This window comes from Armigeres subalbatus, chromosome 1, assembly GCF_024139115.2.
Source record: "Armigeres subalbatus isolate Guangzhou_Male chromosome 1, GZ_Asu_2, whole genome shotgun sequence".
Lineage (NCBI taxonomy): Eukaryota > Metazoa > Arthropoda > Insecta > Diptera > Culicidae > Armigeres > Armigeres subalbatus.
The window spans coordinates 219786425-219807862 of record NC_085139.1 but is presented as its reverse complement, the minus strand read 5'-3'; the positions used below and the strand labels follow the sequence as shown (position 1 = coordinate 219807862).

Sequence of the window (21438 nt, the reverse complement as noted above, 5' to 3'; positions counted from 1 at the left end):
CCACTCTCTGAACTCTGAATGGATCGGTGGAAGGTGCAAATCACTATTGAATCTCTTCGGATCAAGAAAAATCCAACTTTTGAATGGGTTTGTCGGTAGTTTGGAGGTACGGTTGTACTTCGTTAGGTCAATAAAATCCAACTATGAAGTGGTCGGATTCACCATTGGAACCAAGAAAAGCTTCGTGGTAAAGTAAGGTGGTGAATGATTTGATTGCACGTGCTGCTTATAGGTATTGCCAATCACAATCTATAAAAGCTTTGAGAAATAATAACCGAACTAGTTATTTTGACAAAGTACATTTTCACTGCCTGTCGCATATTCAACAGTTTCGCATTTTCCCCCACTGGTGACAGTTTTAGTATTCAAAAATGGAAATAATCCAATCCATAACTTTCAAATAACTTTTTGGATATGAAATTTTTAATTTTTTTCTTGGTCCCTTTATAACGGTTTTGGAAGTCTTCGTACCATAAATCTTCAGATTTTGTAACCGGTTTGTTATTAATTGGCCTTGTAACTAATAAAACTGTTCTTTGTTTCATGCCGTAATTCTTGATAAATAATTATTTTTTGCTTCTAGAGGAATGTTGTTACTTGTCATAAGACGAGTTTGAACTATTCCATTTGAAGTGGTGGAAGTAAATGGAGTAGTGCAAACTCGTTTGATGACAAGCCGTAATTGACCTTTCCTGTCGAAAATTTTTATACGCTCGATCGATTCTTTATTTTATTTAAAGTGAACTTTCTCGAAGACCCCATAGTTGACGCCATAGTTGACGCCTCTATGTATTTTTAAAATTTTATCCAAAAAATTGGGAAGATGCTGTTTTTTAAGTTTGGCCTAACATTTGCCCGACTTTCAAAGAATGATGAATTTTTCAGGCTGGTTCAGACGCGCAGCCCTTTTTTTGGTTTTTGTTTTAAAAACGATTTTTTTTTGTCTCAGTTGATTCTTTGACTTTTAAATGTCAACTTTCCCGAAGAACTCATATTTTTTAAAGCCTCTAACTTTTTGAAAAATCGAAAACAAAACCGAAAAAGTGCTGCTCGTGTGAACCGGCCTGGAAAATTCTCCCAATATTCTTTCAAAGTCGGGCAAATGATAGGCCAATCTGGTTTTAATTTTTTTAAATACTTAGAAGCGTCGATAACATGGGTTCTTTGGGAAAGTTCATCTGAAATAAAATAAAGAATCGATTCAGCGAATAAAAATTATTGACGAGAAAGGTCAATTCTTGATTTCGGCGCCCCCCTGAGAGCTGGCGCCCTTGGCGGGGGCCAACCTGGCCAACCACACGCTACGGCGCTGCTGATACCTATTCGATCAGTCTAGTAGAGCAGCGGTTCTCAACCTTTTTCTTGAGAGGTACCCCTTCGCACTTATGCATCAATTGAGGTACCCCCTATTTTTTTTGCTGTAAATGAAAATTAGTGTAACTCTTCAAAAGTTGGATAAAATTTTCATTATATCGAACTCTTGGAGAGAAGCTTCCGAGCCTTTTGGAAGGTGGCTTTCGAGCCACTTAAGGCTTCTAAGATACTTTGAAGGACGCCTCTTATCCTCTTGAACGTTGGCTTTCAAGCTTCTAGAAGGATGCATTCCGAGCCTCTTGAGGATAAGCTTCAGAGCCTCTTGAAGAGAAGCTTCCGAGTCTCTTGAAAGTAGGCTTCCGAGCATCTCGAAAGAAGGTTCCCGGGCCTCTTAAATGGAGACTTCCGGACCTCTTGCATGGAGGCTTCCGGACCTCTTGAAAGGAGGCTTCCGGGCCTCTTGAAGAGAAGCTTCCGAGCATCTCGAAAGAAGGTTTTCGGGCCTCTTGAAAGGGGACTTCCGGGCCTCTTGAAAGGAGGCTTTCCCTGACCTCTAGAAAGGAGGCGTTCCCTGACCTCTTGAAAGGAGGATTCCGGACCTCTTGAAAGGAGGCTTCCGGGCCTCTTGAAAGGAGGTTTCCGGGCCTCTTGAAAGGAGGCTTCCGGGCCTCTTGAAAGGAGGCTTCCAGGCCTCTTGAAAGGAGGCTTCCGGGCCTCTTGAAAGGAGGCTTCCGGGCCTCTTGAAAGGAGGCTTCCGGGCCTCTTGAAAGGAGGCTTCCGGGCCTCTTGAAAGGAAGCTTCCGAGCCTCTTGAAAAGAGGCTTCCGGGACCCTTATAAGGAGGTTGCCGGTACTCTTGAAAGGAGGATTTCGAACCATTTGAAAAGAGGTTCCCAAGCCTTTTGAAAGTGGTCTTACCAGCCTCTTGAAGGAAGACTTTTGAAAAGTGGTTCCGGGCCTCTAAACCTCTTGAAAGGAGGTTTTCGAATCTCTTTTAAGAAGTCCTTGGATCCTCTTGAAAGCAGTCCTGCGAGCTGTTTAATAGGAGGCTTTCATAGCAACTGAGCCTTTCGGAAAAAAAGCCTCCGTGTCTTTCGTGGCCTCTTGAAAGGAGGCTTCCGGGCCTCTTGAAAGGCGGCTTCCGGGCCTCTTGAAAGGAGGCTTCCGGGCCTCTTGAAAGGAGGCTTCCGGGTCTCTTAAAAGGAGGCTTCCGGGTCACTGGAAAGTAGGCTTTCGGGACACTGGAAAAGAGGCTTCCGGGCCTCTTGAAAGGAGACTTCCGGGCCTCTTGAAAGGAGACTTCCGGGCCTCTTGAAAGGAGGCTTCCGAGCCTCTTGAAAGGAGGCTTCTGGGTCTCTTGAAAGGAGGCTTCCGGGCTTCTTGAAAGGAGGCTTCCGGGCCTCTTGAAAGGAGGCTTCCGGGTCTATTGAAAGGTGGATTCCGAACCACTTGAAAAGAGGTTTCCAAGCCTTTTGAAAGTGGTCTTACCAGCCTCTTGAAGGAAAGGCTTTTGAAAGGCGGTTCCGGGCTCCTTAAAAGAGGCCTCTGAACATCTTGAAAGTAGGTTTCCGAACCTCTTGAAAGAAGTCCTTCGATCCTCTTGAATGCAGTCCTGCGAGCTGTTTAATAGGAGGCTTTCAAAGCAACTGAGCTTTTTGGAAAAAAGGCCTTCATGTCTTTCAAATGGAGGCTTCTAAACGCGTAGAACTCTGAAATTTGAGTTCAGAATCATATTCTTAACATATCATTCAACTTTTTTTTTCTTTATTATTGAGCTTTTCAGCCATGGGTTGGCTCACCTCAGATTCAACATTTTGTTTCAATCAGGTAGATAGCATAGAAGATTTTTTAACTTTATTCATTCGTTGTATTGTCCTTTAGATCTTTTCTCCCACAGCCTTTCATCTATTGTGCTGGTTGTGGAGGGAACGATTCAATAGTCTTTAAGTTACTGATCGCTATACATATTTTGTACTAGATCAAAATTTAAATGAAAAAAAAACATAAGGTACACTGGGGGAAGTGGAAAAAGGGGATAAGTGTAAAAATCGACTCGAAAAATTGGAATTGTACATACTTGACAGTTTTTACCACATCATAACATTACGCAAGAATATACTTTGACGCTCACACTAATACTATGTAAAAATTTGTATAATATATACACTAACACGGTTAACGCTTGAACTGTCATTTTATGTTTCGCGAGAAGTTAATTTTTGCATTCATAATTTGCACTTCTTATTTGCACCAATTGTCCCTTTTTCCAGTGAATTTATATCACAGGTGACCATTATAATACAATTGAACTAATCCCATTCAATTGGTAGTGGTTTGTACACTTACCCCAGGTATCGAACACTGCGGGGGAAGTGGATAATGTTCTAATTACGAAATTTGTTTGTTCTCTCCAGGGTTTATTTTGATAGCTGTGAATCTTAATATGTTCCTTCTTTGTTATCATTGTGATTCCAGTGGTGACTGGACTAATATAAATGAGAAAATGCCTGATTAATCCACCTATCGGTATTGATGTCTTACACATGTTTAACATATGAAAAAATGTATAAGAAAGGTAAAAATAACACTGATAGGTAAATATATTTTTTAATTTACATTAATTTTTATTCATAACAAGTTTCGCCGTTGAATGCATTTTTTTGCGAACAAATTGGTTAAGGACAAGTGCTTAAGAATAACTGATAATTTTGTACGTGCTTTGCGCACACACATACATACAAATACGCACATACAGACATCATCTCAATTCGTTAAACTAAGTTGATTAGTCTATAACAATGTAAGTCCCATTTTTCCTTTAAAAAATTCAGGGCGAACATATATCTCGCGCTTAGTTTCATAGGGGCGTAACTGTATTAATCGATTTCTCTTAATCGATTTTATATTTTGTTAATAACTCAATTGTTTCAAAAGCTACAACCGTGATTATAGATTCTATTGCAAGATACAATCATCCTTTATCACACCAAACCATTAAATCATCGAAAAACCAGCGCAATTCGGTACAATAATAAAAAGAAAACATCGACGAAGAGAAATCGATCAATACAGTTACGCCCCTATGAAACTAAGTGCGAGATATATTTTACGTACACTTAGTGTTTGAGAAGGCAAAACCAGCTCTTCCCTAGCTATTACGAGAATTCCATGGGGATCTATTCCGTTAAAGTAATGAAATTATTCCACAAAAGATACTCAGAGCAATTATCGTATTGATTTGAGTTATATGTAACTACTCATCACTATTGAAGGTCAAGGTACTATGGGTTTTCCACTTACCCCATCCCACTAGGGTAAGTGGAAAAACAACTCCTAATTTTAAAATCTATTTCCATAAGTTTCAAGCGACCAAAATGGTATGAATTACCGCACAGTTGGTGCAAAATTGACTGTTTTTGATAGCCCATTTTGATTGAACGCATTTAGATCATTTAAACTGGGTTTACACTAATTCAAACATACACTATCGATTTTTCCTTTTCCACTTCCTCCAGTGTACCTTATATCAAATCTTTATCAATAAGTTTTGATATAAATCAGCCATTATGCATTTTTGCCCGAGGTACCCCCTGGGCTCGGCGAAGGTACCCCCAGGGGTACATGTACCCCCGGTTGAGAACCGCTGTAGTAGAGGAATGGTTGCGAGGTTGGAAGCCACAGTTGGTGCATCATAAAACAGAGATGATAGTCGTCAACAACCGGAAATCGATGCAGGAGGCGACAATTAGAGTCGGTGGCTGTGACATCACCTCCAAGATATCTCTGAAACAATTGAGGGTGATAACCGACAATAAGTTGAGCTTCAAGAGTCATGTCGACTACGTCTGCAAGCGCGCGGCAACAGCAATAGCCGTGCTATCGAGGGTGATGGCGAACAGCTCTAGTGTGTGCTCCAGCAAGCGCAGGTTGCTGGCAAGCGTGGTGGTTTCAATACCGCGATACGGAGATCCTGTCTGGGTGTCGGCCTTGAGCGCAAACTTCAACGTGCGAAAGCTGAAGAGTACTCAAAGCCCAATGTGCCTGAGAGGCATCAGCGCATATCGCACCGTATCTCGCGAGGCGGCATGTGTATCTGCGGCCATGATGCCTTCCAAACTGCTGGTGGAGGAAGACGAGGAGTGCTACGCCCTCAGAGGCACCGGTAATGCTCGAAGTAATATCAAGGCAGTAACGGTAGCCAAATTGTAGAGGGAGTGGGACAACTCGGCTAAGGGAAGGTGGACCCATCGCCTAGTACCAAGGGTGTCTGCCTGCATGTATTAGCAGACCTCAAGGTGAGCTGAACTTTGGCTTTATTCAGTTCTTAACAGGCTACGGTGGTACCTGCACAGGTTCGGACATGCGGCATCCCCCACATGTACGTAATGCCCAGACGTGACAGAAACGGCAGGCAACAGCCTGTTCACATGTCCCGGGTTCAAAACGGAAAGGAGTGCGATGATGGAGGCATGCAGAATGGACCCTATCGCCGATCACATCGTCAGAAGAATGTGCCAGAACCCAGAACAGTGGAAAGCGGTTGCAGTCGAATCGAACGGAGCCTTCTTGTTACATCATATATGTTGTAACATTTTTATACTGTGTATTCATATGAAATTACATGACATGAAGTTTCGATTGAATATTTCCAATCGTTTAATTTTACAACATTGTGTAATTTTATACGATGATGTAATATTATATTCCGTTGGACGAGCTCGGTGGTCTAGTGGCTACCGCTTCTGCCTTATAAGCAGGAGGTCGTGGGTTCGATTCCACGTTTTTATACTGTGTACACAGTATAAAAATCAGTACATTCAAAGTTAATTGCCTATATGCCGGGTATTAAGCCACCCGGAGTGGAAATTAATTACTATGTCTGAAACTTGATTATGCATATGTACAACGTGTGATAGATTTAGTTCAGAAAAGGTATTGGACGCGCCGTTGCTGATGAAGCAAGCGTGTAGGAGCCGGACAATACTAAATACTCATCCTACTTGGTTGACATGTGTACAAAAATACATTTGAGAGAGTTAGTTCTGAAAATGTATTGCGAGAGATCGGCTGGTACCTGGTGCTGGGAATTTGGTTTCATCAGTACCCGCTAAGCTGCGGTGGACGACGGAGGTCCTTCGTAGCTTAGTAGGGAAAGCACCTGTCATGCGAACTGGGGTCGTGGGATCAAACCCCACCGAAGGCGATGGTTCGTTCGACCGTGCTGGTGACGTCGGTGTATCCGGAGCGTCGAGTTACCGGCGGCTTGCCAATGGGCGATCGCTGCTCCACAAGATGGCGGTGTGAGCTCGTGCGCAAAATGGCTGAATTTAAGGTGTGGAGGGAGTGGCGGCTGGACGGAAGACTTCCGAATTTCGATCCTCGAGAGCGTCCGGAATACCGTTCCCTCGAGCTAGTAGCCCCTTACGACCCGCCTTCACGTACCTTTCTGATTCGCCGGGTGAGAACTAAAAGGAAGCTACAACTCTTGGTTCAGGTTTGGTCCAGCGTACGATAATTAACGATGTACGGGGACCGTGCTCTCGGAACCTGACCACCGGGATTGTAGCGTACGGGTGGTTCTACGACAGTTTTTGGCGACTGTCGGGTCAGTTTCGTTCGACTGATTGGCGAACTTCACTCATCTCCGTTTAGATACCTCGAAAGGCGGACCTTAGCCACAACGAAAATCGGATGGGAATCCCAAATTGACTCCGCTGGTCGCATTCAAATTTCCAGCCCGTACAAAAAAACGCCTTTGCGCTGGAAGTCCAACGCGAATGGCAAAAGTTAATCTAATGCAACACTTACTAAAAACTATTTAACTTACCTTTTTTTTAAACAAAAAAAAAAAATCCTCCGGCAAATGGAATAGTCTCACGAATCGTCAGACTCACTGATGGCAACAAGCTGTTTCTGGAAGACACCAAAAGATTTATGCGATGAGATGATGTTCAGTGAGATGGAAAACGGAACAGTTCCCATAGTTCACCGGGGTTCGTAATGCTCACTCAATCTCAGGAGCACAGAATAAACAACAAAAACAGATTCACCCTGGGTTTGAAAAACGCTTGCTTTGGTCTCATCGAACAGAAAAGTCGGAAGCCTGTACATTACATACGTAGCTACGTAGTTCAACGTCACCTTTGCGTTCAACCCGATTGGGCTGCACCATGCCATCCAGCGCCCAGAGAGTACGACTACCAAAACACGTGTGGTGTTCAACGGATCCTGCCGAGGGCCTGCCTCGATATCGCTGAACGATGCACTGCATATCGGACCCACAATGCAACCAGCCCTGTATTCTACCGTTGTAAACTTCCGTCTGCCACGTTCCGCCATTACCGCCGATGCGGAGAAAATGTTCCGGCAAATATGGATCCACCCAGATGACCGAAAATACCAGCAGATCCTCTGGCGGGACAATCCATCCGATGTGATTTGATCGTATCAACTGAAAACTGTTACGTATGGTCTGGCAAGCTCACCGTTCCACGCGTGCTGAATCAGCTAGCTATCGACGAAGGTTATCGTTACCAACTAGCTGTTTCAGTCATTCTGAACGGCACATGTAGACGACGTCATCTCAGGACACGACAATCACGACACTATGGTCGAAACATGTGAGCAGCTGATGGAGATTATGGTGAGGATTCTCATCGATTTGTTTCGTAACCGCCTTGGGAAGATCATTTTGTCCAATACTTTATCGAATGGTTTTGAGATTATGAAGTCTGCAGGGTTTGTTTTGCGAAAGTGGGCTGCAAATCACAAAAGGGGTCTCTGCAAATAAGTTCCCCAAGAGTTGTGGGAAACATTTGCAGAATTAGAGCTCGATCGTTCGCAAGCAATCAAAATACTGGGTGTCTTGTGGTTTCTCCCAAAAGGACTTGTTCAAGTTCAAGGTCCCAGCACTTCCTGAACTAAATGTCGTAACCAAATGGATAGTAGTGTCCGAGATGTCTCAACTCTTTGATCCACTGGGACTCCTCGGACCAGTGATCGTGAACGCAAAAGTGTTCATACAACACCTCTGGGCAGCTAACTTGTCGTGGGATGCTGAGGTTGCGGAAGAGTCAGCAACATGGTGGAAGAAATACCGAACTAACATAAGGCAGCTCCAAGCTTTGGAAGTTCCCAGAAGGGTTCAGTGTTCCAAAACTGAACAAAAATGCACGATCCATTGTTTCTGCGGTCCATGGTGGACCTTCTTTTGGACACTCCGGGGTAGAGCTCGTAAGGTTATACGCGAATGCGTCACGTGCTTTCGGTGCAATCCTACTCCAGCAAACCAGATCATGGCACCTCTACCGTCTGTCCGTCTCAAGCCAGCTCGAGCCTTTACGTATGCTGGGATGGATTATTGTGGGCCGTTTTTCGTTTGTCCACTGATTGGGAGAGGTTCGTCGGTTAAAGTGTACGTCGCATTATTCGTCTGCTTGGTGGTAAAGGCCGTGCACCTCGAGATCGTCGCTGATCTGTCGACCGCCGCGTGCATCAACGCTGTCAAACGCTTTATCGCCTGTCGCGGTCGGATTCTCGAGATATATTGCGATAACGCAACCGCATTCGTCGCGGCGGATCGCGAGTTACGGAAGCTGCGGAAGGAATTCCAGCAGCAGTTCAAGTCCGCGAACGGGGCGAGCACTGTGCAGGGAATGGCATCACGTTCCGATTCATCCTGGCACGTTCTCCACATATTGATATCTGGGAGACCGAAGTGAAATCATTTAAGTACCACCGTATCATAGGACAAAAGGCTTGCTCAAAGGATCAACTTCTCACAGTCGTAGCCCAGATCGAATCTGTCCTGAACTTTCGCCCATTCGTTTCTGTTTCTGATTCTCCAGATGACCTAACTGCTCTGACACCGGGGCACTTTTTGATTGGGGAGCCTCTAGTCTCAATCCCGTATGCAGGACATGCAACGCTCAGTTCAAGATCTGTGGCGCTGCTGGTCACGGGACTATGCAAGCCAGCTACATCAGCGTAGCAAGTGGAGACGCCTATCTTCGGACGTTCGAAAAGGTCAACTGGTGCTTTTGAAACTCGACAACTACTTCCCACTGCAATGGTCTCTCGGACGCATCGTAGAAACCATAGCCGGGTCAGACGGTCGAGTCCGCGTTGTGGTGGTTAAAACGGGTTCTGGGGAATACAAGCGGGCAGTCACGGAGATCGCGGTGATCCCAATCGATTCCGACAACGAAGAGAAGGATGGATCAGCATTATCGCTACCTGGCGACCCAGTAGTCGGTTTCAACGGTGGCCGGCATGTTGTGAAGCTGAAAACATAAAATGAATTTATACAAATTAAAGCAACAATTAAATTCTATTATAAATGTTACCTACCTTCTTACTAACCTTGAAACTTGTAATTAAACACACACATACAGACACACACACACATTCCGAAAACCTGATTTTGTGGTCTTGCAGCAAGTCGGTCCGTTGTATTCTCGCCTTTTTCGATACCGCAACAGTGTCCGTGCGAATGGATCCAGTGTCCTCAAATTCGAAACAATGGCTTTCTAATTTCGGGTAAATCTGTTATTGGTGTTAGTATCGACGAGAATCAAGTCGGAGGATAACATCGAAACGCTAGAGATAACCCTAATCAAACACGGCGAGTCATTCATGTAACCAGCATTCCAGCTTGATAATGCAATGACTCACAATTTTGAGTTGACTAAAACAAGGTTTTGGAGAATAATATGGAGATTTTTGAGATATTAGCCTGTGCTCCGGGCCCTAATTCCTTAGAAAACCTTTGGTTTATACTTGCCCGTTAGTTTTTTTCAACGTTAAACGATTTTACAATTCTAGATGAAAAATATACCATATTTTATATGATTACAAATAGAATTACAGATGGGACTGTTATGCTGCCATTTTTAGGACGGGACACAATGACTTAATATATTTGTTTTCTCTTCTTTTGATTCTCCCCTTTTTGATCCATTTTCCATAAAGCTATTGCGATTCCAAAAAATAACTCAAAATCGGTAAAAAGGCGAATGGGACAATTATGCTGCACACGGCAGTGAAGGAATAACCAAACATTTGAACGGAATTAATCCTCTCGTCGTCCACACGTCGCATTCGCCATCAAGTGCCATTCGCGAGCTACATTTATTTATTTATTATCAGGCTAAGGCCGGAGTGGCCTGTGCTGCACATAAAAGTCTTCTCCATTCAGTTCGGTCCAAGGCTGCACTTCGCCAACCACGCAGTCTGCGGAGGGTCCGCAAATCGTCCTCCACCTGATCGATCCACCTTGCCCGCTGTGCACCTCGCCTTCTTGTTCCCGTCGGATCGTTGTCGAGAATCATTTTCACCGGATTACTGTCCGACATTCTGGCTATGTGCCCGGCCCACCCCAGTCTTCCGATTTTCGCGGTGTGAACGATGGATGGTTCTCCCAACAGCTGATGCAACTCGTGGTTCATTCGCCTCCTCCACGTACCGTCCGTTATCTGCACCCCACCATAGATGGTACGCAACACTTTGCATGAGCATGAGCATGAGCATGATTGACCGCCCACGGTTGCTACTCCGTTATTGCCAGGTCAGCTGTAATTACACAGAGAACCAACAGATGAAGTTTGGGACTAACATCATCTTCAATGTGTAAGAACTGGTGACCCAAAAATAAGCAATACCAGCGCCGGCCGTGTCCGAATGCTGGTCAGTTAAGGAATAGGTAGGAAATTGTTGACGTGATACTCGCTTTGATAGAAGCCGACAAGTCATCATCATCCGCGAGAAATCACTAAGATGTTGGATATGTGAGGTGGGGTTTGTGGCAGGTTTCTTTTTGGTAACGGTTTGCCGTGTAAAGCGTGTAGTATGATTGATTTTAAACAAAAACACATTCGAACGAACACTAATTATTTTAATTAACGACCGCACTGAGCAGAACAAAATTTCGATAACCGGGCGATCGTTCTGCTTACTGAAGAAAACACGACTGGACTCGACACAAATTTTCACTTTCTGATTAATTTACACACCCGCACAAAACAGAACAAAATTTCAAAAACCGGCCGATCGTTCTGCATACTGAAGAAAGCACGACTGGACGCGGTACAAAGTTTCACTTTCTCTCAATGCACTAATCGAAGAAAACTCGCAGGTGGGACCTGTTATTTTGATGACTGTAAAACTCTAAAGTTTTCAAATAAACTTGCTTATATGAACGTTGACAACACTTGATAATATGTTTCGGTCCACCTTTCTAGAAAAATATGTCATCCCTAGAGAATCATGGAACATCAGTTGAGTGTAAGATGTGTCATTTGATGCACGAAACTAAATTTTATAAAGTATGCAAGTGAAATATTTAAATTCGGAGGCTTGGTGTCACGTAACAAAATCACCACAAGAAAGCTTATATCATTACACATACGAATACAGAATGTTCTAGAGAAAGTCCTATAAAAAGACAAAATTACTCATACATTTGGCTATTTTCAACGGTATCCTTATTCTAGCATATGTATGTATCTAGAACAAATTACAAATCTGTTATGCACTTATTCAAAAGACCTTGGCAATATGCGATAATAAGGTGTTCCAAAATAATTCATTGTTTCATTGTCATCAAGAATTTCAGCATTCCAAATTTAGGAACAGTGTAGAAAAAAATTTTACAACATCTTTTCACCGCTACACCCTACATGATCGATATTTTGCCACCTTGCATTGATTAAAATTTGATGTGCAATGGCAAATCTAATTCTACAATTAAGCTTTTCTTCAATAAGTGAAAATAAAATATAGGGATGTACTCACCTTTTCTTGTACAATGAAGGTACTTACCATCCACTAATGTTGACTTACTGTTCATGTAACTCTTATATCACAATACCGGGCAATTATGTACTTGGAAGTAGTGCGGACAACTGGACAACACGTGGCATCGAGGATGGGAGCTTTCTGTTGGCATCTTAGGTACAGCCACAACCACTAACCGTCACCAGCGCCCACGCACCATCTTCGTCGTTGCTAGCGTTGTGGTCTTCATGCTGCCACCAGAACTTGTGCTACCAGTAATGATCCTGCCGAGTATCACTTCTTCGGAACTTCCACCATTTCTCCGATGGGTAGTAAAGTCAAGATTTTTAAATCTTCAAAGTGGATTTTGAATTTTTCCCAAAAAAAAACGAGAAAAATGACGCATTATAAAAATTTTGCTTCCTAACTTTTTCGCGTCCTACTTTGATCTCCATAGATGGTACGCAACACTTTCCTTTCAAAAACTCCCAGTGCGCGTTGGTCCTCCACGAGCATCGTCCAGGTCTCGTGTCCGTAGCAAGGATGTTATCGATCATTTAGTAATCTGCCTTCGATCATTTAGTAGTTTGTCAATAACTCATTCCAGAGGCTAAATTTCAAAATGTGTTGTATGGTGGACTTCTAGTGCAAAGGTTTATCTACAACTCTACCTAACAGTTCGTTGTTTGAATTTCACTAATAACGGAGCTATAGCGCTAGTAGCAGTAACTGAGACTAAATGATTGCATATTTTGTTATCATTTAGTATAAGAACAGCAACTAGCACCGTAACTCCTTTAATAGTGGAATTCGAACATCGACCTGTTAAGGAGAGTTGTAGAAAAACCTTCGCACTAAAAGTCCACCATACAACACATTATCAAATTTAGCCTCTGGAATGAATTATTGACAAATTACTAAATGATCGAAGGCAGATTACTAAATGATCGATAACATCCTTGGTCCGTAGAGAACTACCGGTTATAAGCGTTTTGTAGATACAGTCGACTCTCTACATCTCGATATTCTGTATCTCGATATCTCTCCCTATGTCGATGGTTTCCTCGGTCCTATCTCGATATCTCTCTATCTCGATGTGATGTGATAATATTTTGTTCTGGATTCACTCTCCTTATGTCGATATGTTCAAACTTTCAGGCTATTAGACCATCTTTGGACAATAACAAACATATCAACAACAGGAAAGGATATTTATTTTGTTGTCGTTTTTCATAGCAACGAGGTTTTTTGGATCTAGTACCCATTTCAATTTTTCTTCCATTGCTCGATCTCTCCCTATCTCGATGGTCCCTTCAATATCGAGATGTAGAGAGGCGACTGTAGTCAGTTTGGTACGGCGGCGAACTCTATTCGATCGGAGCGTCTTACGGAGTCCAAAGTACGTACGATTTCCAGCCACTATGCGCCTCCGAATTTCTCTGCTGGTATCGTTATCGGCGGTCACCAGTGAGCCCAAGTACACGAATTCTTCAACCACCTGGATTTCGTCACCACCGATAGAAACTCGTGGTGGGTGGCTTACATTGACCTCTCTTGAGCCTCTTCCTATCATGTACTTCGTCTTCGACGTATTGATGACTAGTCCAATCCGTTTAGCTTCGCTTTTCAGTCTGATGTAGGCTTCCTCCATCTTCTCAAAGTTACGTGCCATGATATCAATGTCGTCGGCGAAACCAAATAACTGGACGGACTTCGTGAAAATCGTACCACTCGTGTCAATCCCTGCTCTTCGTATTACTCCCTCCAAAGCTATGTTGAATAGCAGACATGAAAGACCATCACCTTGCCGTAACCCTCTACGCGTTTCGAAGGGACTCGAGAATGCCCCTGAAACTCGAACTACGCACATCACCCGATCCATCGTCGCCTTGATCAACCGTATCAGTTTATCCGGAAATCCGTTTTCGAGCATTAGCTGCCATAGCTGGTCCCGATCGATTGTATCATATGCGGCTTTGAAGTCGATAAATAGATGATGTGTGGGCACGTTGTATTGCGGCATTTCTGCAATACCTGACGTATGGCGAACTCATCCTCCCAAACCTTGGTAATCACCCAGTGTAGCGCTCTAGCCAGTGCTTCACCACCGTGTTTAAGCAGCTCTCCTGGTAGTTGGTCAACTCCAGGGGCTTTGTTGTTTTTCAGCCGGCCGATCTCCTCCTGGATTTCCTGGAGATTCGGAGCCGGAAGTCGCATGTCCTGCGCGCGTTCTCCTAGGTTCATTACCATACCGCCACCGTTGTCTGCCATATCGCCATTCAGGTGCTCTTCGTAGTGCTGCCGCCATCTTTGGATCACCTCACGCTCGTTTGTAAGAAGGTTCCCGTTTATGTCCTTACACATATCGGGCTGTGGCACGTGGCCCTTACGTGAACGGTTCAACTTCTCATAGAACTTTCGTGCGTTATTAGCGCGGTACAGTTCCTCCGTCTCTTCACGATCTCGATCTTCTTGCTGGCGCTTTTGACGTAGAACTACGTCTGTCTTTTCTATATTGGGGTACACTTTACGTTTTCGAAAAATCAAAAAACGTCACGAAAATATGATAGACTTTGATCGTTAATATCTCAGCCGTTTCTCGATGGATTTTCAATTTTCTTGGACCATTCGATCAAGGAAGAGTCAACGCTTCATAACCGATGAACACTGAAGTCATTTTTTACGCGGTTTTTGTACACGATTCGCTTTTTATGCGATTTTGTTTTCACTAGATTTCAGGATTTCCATGGCTCATTCAGACACATTTTGGGATTTACGCGGTTTTTTACGTTGTTTTAATTCACGCGGCCCACATCCTCCGCGTAAAAACCGACTCCAGTGTGTTACAATATTTAGGTATGATAATATTAAGTATTGAAAACGTGCTAACAGTTTAGCAATAATAATAATATTTAGCAGCTTAGGTTTCGATGAATCAGTCAATCTCGTAAGTGTATCGCAAGCTTCTTCTTCCATAGCACTACATTCCAAATGGAACTTGGCCTGCTTTTCAAAGTAATCTATTAGAATTGTTTTAGTTTTTAATTGAAAGCTTTATATGCCCGATATTGCATGAGTATTGAGTATGTATCTTGTGTGACAATACAATGAATACACTATGCTCGGGCTGTCGAGAATGTTTCCCACCCGAAAATATCCTAGATTGGATTGAGAATCGAACTCGCCATCTCCGGTTTCTGAACCTTTGTTCGCAAGGCTAACTGGAGACCTCAAGCCAGCATAGAAGTCAAATTAATGCAACTTACAGGGCTACACCAGCTGGTGCAGTTCGTTTCAGCTAACTTACACGCGCGTTTTCTTTCAAAACCTTGGGGGCGTTTGGCGGCAGCTTCTCGCTTACGTCTATGGATGCCAGTAGAGAAGCTCGGAATCTTCTTCACTGCTGCAGTGGATGTGTTCTGGGAAATTTTCTTCGGTTCGTTTTTGCAGATTCCTAGGTGTCCAAAGTCCGGCGCAACTCACATGAAGGAATAATAATTATTATCAAACTTATTTATCGCGTCTACTCTGACTTCCTCCATAGGAAGACCACCAAACGCCATTATCAGCCCAGCTTTCACGATGTGATTTTCTGTAACGAGCCACCGGGGTTTTAGACTGAGAAATCATAAAATGAGTACTAATTTGCTCTGACCCCAACATCTTGATAATTATATCTATGACCAGAGTGCGTAATGCTCACTCAATCTCAGGAGCGCAGGATAAATCTAGACCAACATTTGAAAAGGGCGTAACAGTCAAAATTTATTCCTTCTGATTCTTTGTCCACATATATAGCAATATATGTAGACGAAAAATCAGAAGGAATAAATTTTGGCTGTTACGCCCTTTTCAAATGTTGGTCTAGAAATAACGAAAACAGATTCAACCTGGGCTTGAAAAACGCTTGCTTTGGTTTCTCTCATCGAACAGGAAAGTCGAAAACCTGTACATTTCATACAGCCACGTAGTTCAACGTCACCTTTACGTACAACCCGATTGGGCTGCACCTTTGAGTTTTTCCTCCGGAAAATCGAGTTTTGTCTGTTCCGCGCCCGTTTGTATCGTGCCTCGTTCGCCCTCGTGTGGTTTTGCAGCAATCTCGCCCATGCTGCATTCCTCTCTTCCACTAACTACTCACATTCGCTGTCATACCAGTCGTTTCTCTGGCGGATCGAATATCTCTCCAGCCATCTTCAAGAGATGCTGCGCCTAGCTGCTCTTCCGTTGGGAGTGCCACTTCCAGCTGCTGCGCGTAGTCTTGGGCTAGTCTACCGTCTTGTAGCCGCCCAATGTTTAGCCGTGGCGGACGCCTCCGACGCGTGTTGATCACCGTCGAGAGTTTTGAGCGCAGACATACTGCAACGAGGTAGTGGTCGGATTCAATATTCGCACTGCGGTAAGTGCGTACCCGACTAGAAGGTCATATCAAAATTATATCATCCTATGTTATTATGTTATACTAAATTTTTATAACAAAATGTGTTAGAAACATGGTGCAGGATGTTTTTAAAATATCTAAATTTCTATCAAAAACTGCACGACTGGAAACAAAAAACTATCAAATTTTGTTACAATTTTATCATAAAAATAACATATTTTGTTAGAAATTTATAACAGAATCAGATACAAAATATATTGTTTCTGTGCAGTTGGAATTTTTACAGGTCGTGATAGGGCTACAGATTGCGATCAACAATTATATTTTTTTGTTTTTGTCTGAACGAGAATATTTTTCGAGAACATGAAATTACCAACATTATAAATAAGGCAACCTTCTCAAATTATATCAGCGTTGTGATATCTATGGCTGGGAGACTTTGCTACATCTATTTTAATTGCCTACTGTTGGGCAATTCGGTGTTAAACATTTTTCAAATCATATTATGATATAATCCTGTTACAACATTTGAAAGATAATAACTACTGAGAACTAAATTGTATCAAAATAAGTTATAAATATCACAATATGTTAAAATTGTGTTAAATTTTTGTTATGCTCTTCTAGTCGGGTACGTTCGTGATGTCGGAGAAGAATTTACCGTCGATTAGAACGTGGTCGATTTGGTTTTCCGTTACTTGATTAGGTGATTTCCATGTGGCCTTGTGGATATTCTTGCGGGGGAAGAAAGTGCTTCGGACTAACATTCCGCGGGAGGCTGCAAAGTTTATGCATCGTTGGCCGTTGTCGTTCGATATGGTGTGCAGACTATCCGGTCCGATGACCGGTCTATACATTTCCACCCTTCCTACCTGAGCGTTCATGTCACCGATGACGATTTTGACGTCCCGCAGTGGGCATCCATCGTATGTCTGCTCAAGAACGCTTCTTTCTCGTCGTCGGATCTCCCTTCGTGTGGGCAATGCACGTTGATGATGCTATAGTTGAAGAAACGGCCTTTTATCCTCAGCTTGCACATCCTTGCGTTGATTGGCTGCCACCCAATCACGCGTTGGCGCATATTTCCCAGCACTATGAAGCCGGTTCCCAGCTCGTTGGTGGTGCCACAGCTTTGGTAGAAGGTAGCCGCTCGATGCCCGCTTTTCCACACTTTCTGTCCTGTCCAGCAGATTTCCTGCAGCGCTACGACATCGAAGTTGCGGGGATGTAATTCATCGTAGATTATCGTGTCGCAACCTGCAAAGCCTAGCGACTTGCAGTTCCATGTTCCAAGCTTCTAATCGTGATCCTTTATTCGTCGCCTAGGTCGTTGCCGATTGTATCGAGTCGTATTATCTTCTATGTCGTTCGTAATAGTTGTTTTTAAAGGCGGCTTATCGTGTCAGGGCTGTTTAGCGTCCCACCTAACACCAGGACTTGGGCTTGTGCGCTTTGAGCGGCACACGGTCGCTTTGGCGGAGCCTACTTGCGGATTCATGCAGCTTTTTATAGAGGTTTAACAGGGCCCACTGTCAAACCCCACCACATCCTAGGCAGGCGCCACAACTCGCAGATGGCCTGGGGAGGGATCGTCAAGCCCTTGGACATAGTCCCTGCCCCCTGCACGCGAGCTACATGATGGTCTGTAAACGGAGAAGGAGTGAGGTGACGAATTACTCGGTCGGTGTACTCGGGATATGTACACACCCATACACAGAATCGGGATGTGCACGGCTGTGATGGGGGTATTAGGGGCTTCCTTCTGACTGGCAGGCTTGTATCCCGGTGACGTTCTGTGGTCGAAAGATTGCATCGATGATAATTGACTGGAAATGATGTCCTCGTCTGGTAGTGAATGTCTCAACAAGTTTTAAAAAAATATTTATTGATTGTAACTAAAACAGTCTTGACAATATTAAAGGTAAGTGAAACGACAGTTTGAATTAATTCTGGAAGAATTAATTGTGTTGCTTAGCCCTTCCATTTACCTTAAGAAACGACTAAATAACGATCACAGCAAAACCGCCTTGGCGGCAATGACGTAATAAAACACCTCAATCTCTGTCAGCCCATTCAAAAACGGATGTTGGTTGTATATTACTCAGATAGAATGTTGACTCGATCTGTTTTGAGATTTGCACGAAGAACTATGATCGTGCTGGGTTTGGTATGTTTCAGCACTTTCAAGTGCTCCGCTTCTTCATCCAACAGCCATATAATCAAGTTAAGGCTGGGAGTGTAGACAGACAGAAATTCTACCAAGCCCCTAATGGATCGTGATATGTGACGGGCAAAAAAAGGCTTAAAACGTTCGCAACTGAATGAACAATGAGAACCATTATGCTGCGCGCGCGTGTGCCAAACCGATTGGGCTGAATGCTGGTTGGTGCCAATAAAACGGATGAAATCATAATTATTGTGAAACATTCCTCCAGCGGATAGGATCGGCTGTTGCTGTTTGTCGCCCAGCTGTTTTTTTTTCTATATTCGTGATATCAAGTGCTAATGAATCGCTTCGTATTTCCATTCAACCGGTTATTGTGTGGTATAATGGAAAGGTGCTAAATCAGTGTTGTAAAGAAGACTTTTGTGACGAAAAATTCGACGTCCTGCGAAAACAGATATCGAGCTTTGATTGCCATCGTGATTTAAATGACACAATAGGATGTTGTTTATGATAAGAGCATCACGCATATGTGATTTTTATGGCAAAAGTGTGAAAACTTTCTCCTAGACGTGTTCTGCAAAATACACAGTTATAAAATCTTTTGATCTTTTGTACGATTATCACAAAAAAATCAAACGCCTTAGGCAATTGTTAGATCCAATTTAAACATAATAAAGCTGAACATGATATCCACACCCAACCAGGGGATGGCAGATTTTTATACAGTTCTGCATAAGAACCTTACAGAAACTGTATAATAATTGGGCATATACAATTCTGTAAGCTTTTTATACAAATATTGTATTAAAATAATACAGATTTGTATTATTTTAATACAATATTTGTATAAAAAGCTTACAGAATTGTATATGCCCAGATCTTATACAATAATTGTCAGATTTGTTTTTTGGGTGCAGGCATCCAGGTAATGCTAAACAGATTGCTTGTAGCTACTTCCTTTCAAGCTACTATATCTCGATTTCATTTCAAAACAAAATGAACAGAGCCAATATAATCAAATAGAAAGTGAATGCAAATCAATCCAGATTTGGTACCGCGATGCTATCAACGTCCATCGGCACACCGGCCCGCTCCAGGGGAGTTCAACGATCACATGGCGAATGGAAACCAACCAACCGGCCAACCAATATGGAAATACGTCCGCCAACTAACAGCGAGAGAAAAAGAAAAAAAACTATCTATCAGCGGCAGGGTTTTTGGTCGAAGGAAAAATTAATAAAAACATGCATCGCGTTAATTTTATGCGAAACACCGGCTAACGATGCCTCCTACTAAGTTGGATACTCAATGATCGTGAACTTTCTGCACTTCCAAGCTGGATGGATGGCCAGGCGGAATGGAATCGGACAAGTGCGAAATTAATTCACTAACAAGCGCTTATTATATTATGTATTTTTTCCATTTATTTATAAGCCCGCCGAATGACGGGTGGAAATTTTGATGAAAAACCAGTGCGCTGGTAAATTACCAAAGATAATAAGCTCGGCGACCAGCCGACCACTACTGACTGACTGTTTGGTTCATTCATGGTATGAACTATATTTGCCGGAGTGGTAGCAAAGTGCTCACGTGTCCGCAGATTTATTGTGTATCAAACCGGACCGATCAGAATTGTAATGGTCTCTAATCGAGCTGGATTAGGGGCTGTCTTTCATGTGCATAGCCGCGTCGCGCCACCAATTGACGTATGTGGATTATACCGATCGTCGACAGAAAAGCTCGATTTATTTAATACATATTTGAACTTCCAGGAAAAATTATGAACACTGTACTAATTGTCGTATATTCCGTTCTGTTTCGATGAAAAAAAAAAAAGATCTTGATTATTTGGACACTCGTATCGTCAAATTGCAGCTATTCTGTTCGATATTTTTTTACGATAACATCCCGAATTACTTTTTCAATCCAGTACATTTTCCGCTCAAGAATTGAGCATTATTTCCCGATTGGGCAAAATTTAGGCCAATTTGATGGGTTAAGGTCTTTTTCGATAAAATCTACCATATTGTCAAAACTTCACAGGCCATTATATTCTGTGAAAAAAGGGTAGAAAAGGGGTTTTCAAACGGTGTCAGGCCATTAGGCCGAAAGTCATTAGGCCAATGGACATTAGGCCGAATGGCCATTAGGCCGAATTAGTAAAAAGAAGCAAGAAGTGAAAAATAAGAAGTTCTTTCTTCACCTCACCCCTTCTTCCTTCTCCCTTTTTGAATCTTCCTTCTTCTTCCTTCCTTCTTCTTTCTTCCTTCTTCCTTCTTCTTTTTTCCTTCTTGCTTCTTCTTTTTTCTTTCTTTCTTCTTCCTTCTTTCTTTTTCCCTCTTCCTTCTACCTTCTTTCTTCCTTCTTCTTTTTTATTCTTTTTTCTTCCTTCCTTCTTTTTTATTCTTTCTTCTTCCTTCCGATTTCTTCCTTCTTTCTTCCTTATTCCTTCTTCCTTCTTCCTTCTTTCTTCTTCATTCTTCCATCGTTCCTTCTTTCTTCTCTCTTCTTCCTTCTTTCTTTTTCCTTCTGCCTTCTTCTTTCTTCATTCTTACTTTTTCCTTCTTCCTTTTTTCTTCTTTCTTTTTCCTTCTTCCTTCTTCCTTCTTCTTGCTTCTTGTTTCTTCCTTCTTCCTTCTTGCTTCTTCCTTGTTCCTTATTTCTTCTTCCTTCTTCCTTCTTCCTTTTTTCTTCTTTCTTTTTCCTTCTTCCTTCTTCCTTCTTTCTTTTTCCTTGTTCCTTATTTCTTCTTCCTTCTTCCTTCTTCCTTATTGCTTCTTGCTTCTTTCTTCTTTCTTCTTTCT

General features: G+C 42.8%; 2 protein-coding genes across 2 annotated transcripts in view; both read left to right on the top strand.

Annotated features, from left to right (window-relative positions):
- The window catches only part of LOC134207007 (low-density lipoprotein receptor-like), a 275204-nt gene that overhangs the window by 107425 nt on the left and 146341 nt on the right, over nt 1–21438 (top strand). The window lies entirely within an intron of this gene.
- Nucleotides 5016–5522, top strand: LOC134207009 (uncharacterized). The gene has a single exon (XM_062682748.1). The coding sequence runs from the start codon at nt 5016–5018 to the stop codon at nt 5520–5522; it is 507 nt and encodes a 168-aa protein (XP_062538732.1).

Bases quoted from the DNA above. Each gene is read 5' to 3' on its own strand.
- LOC134207009 (XM_062682748.1), top strand. From the start codon at position 5,016: ATGATAGTCGTCAACAACCGGAAATCGATGCAGGAGGCGACAATTAGA.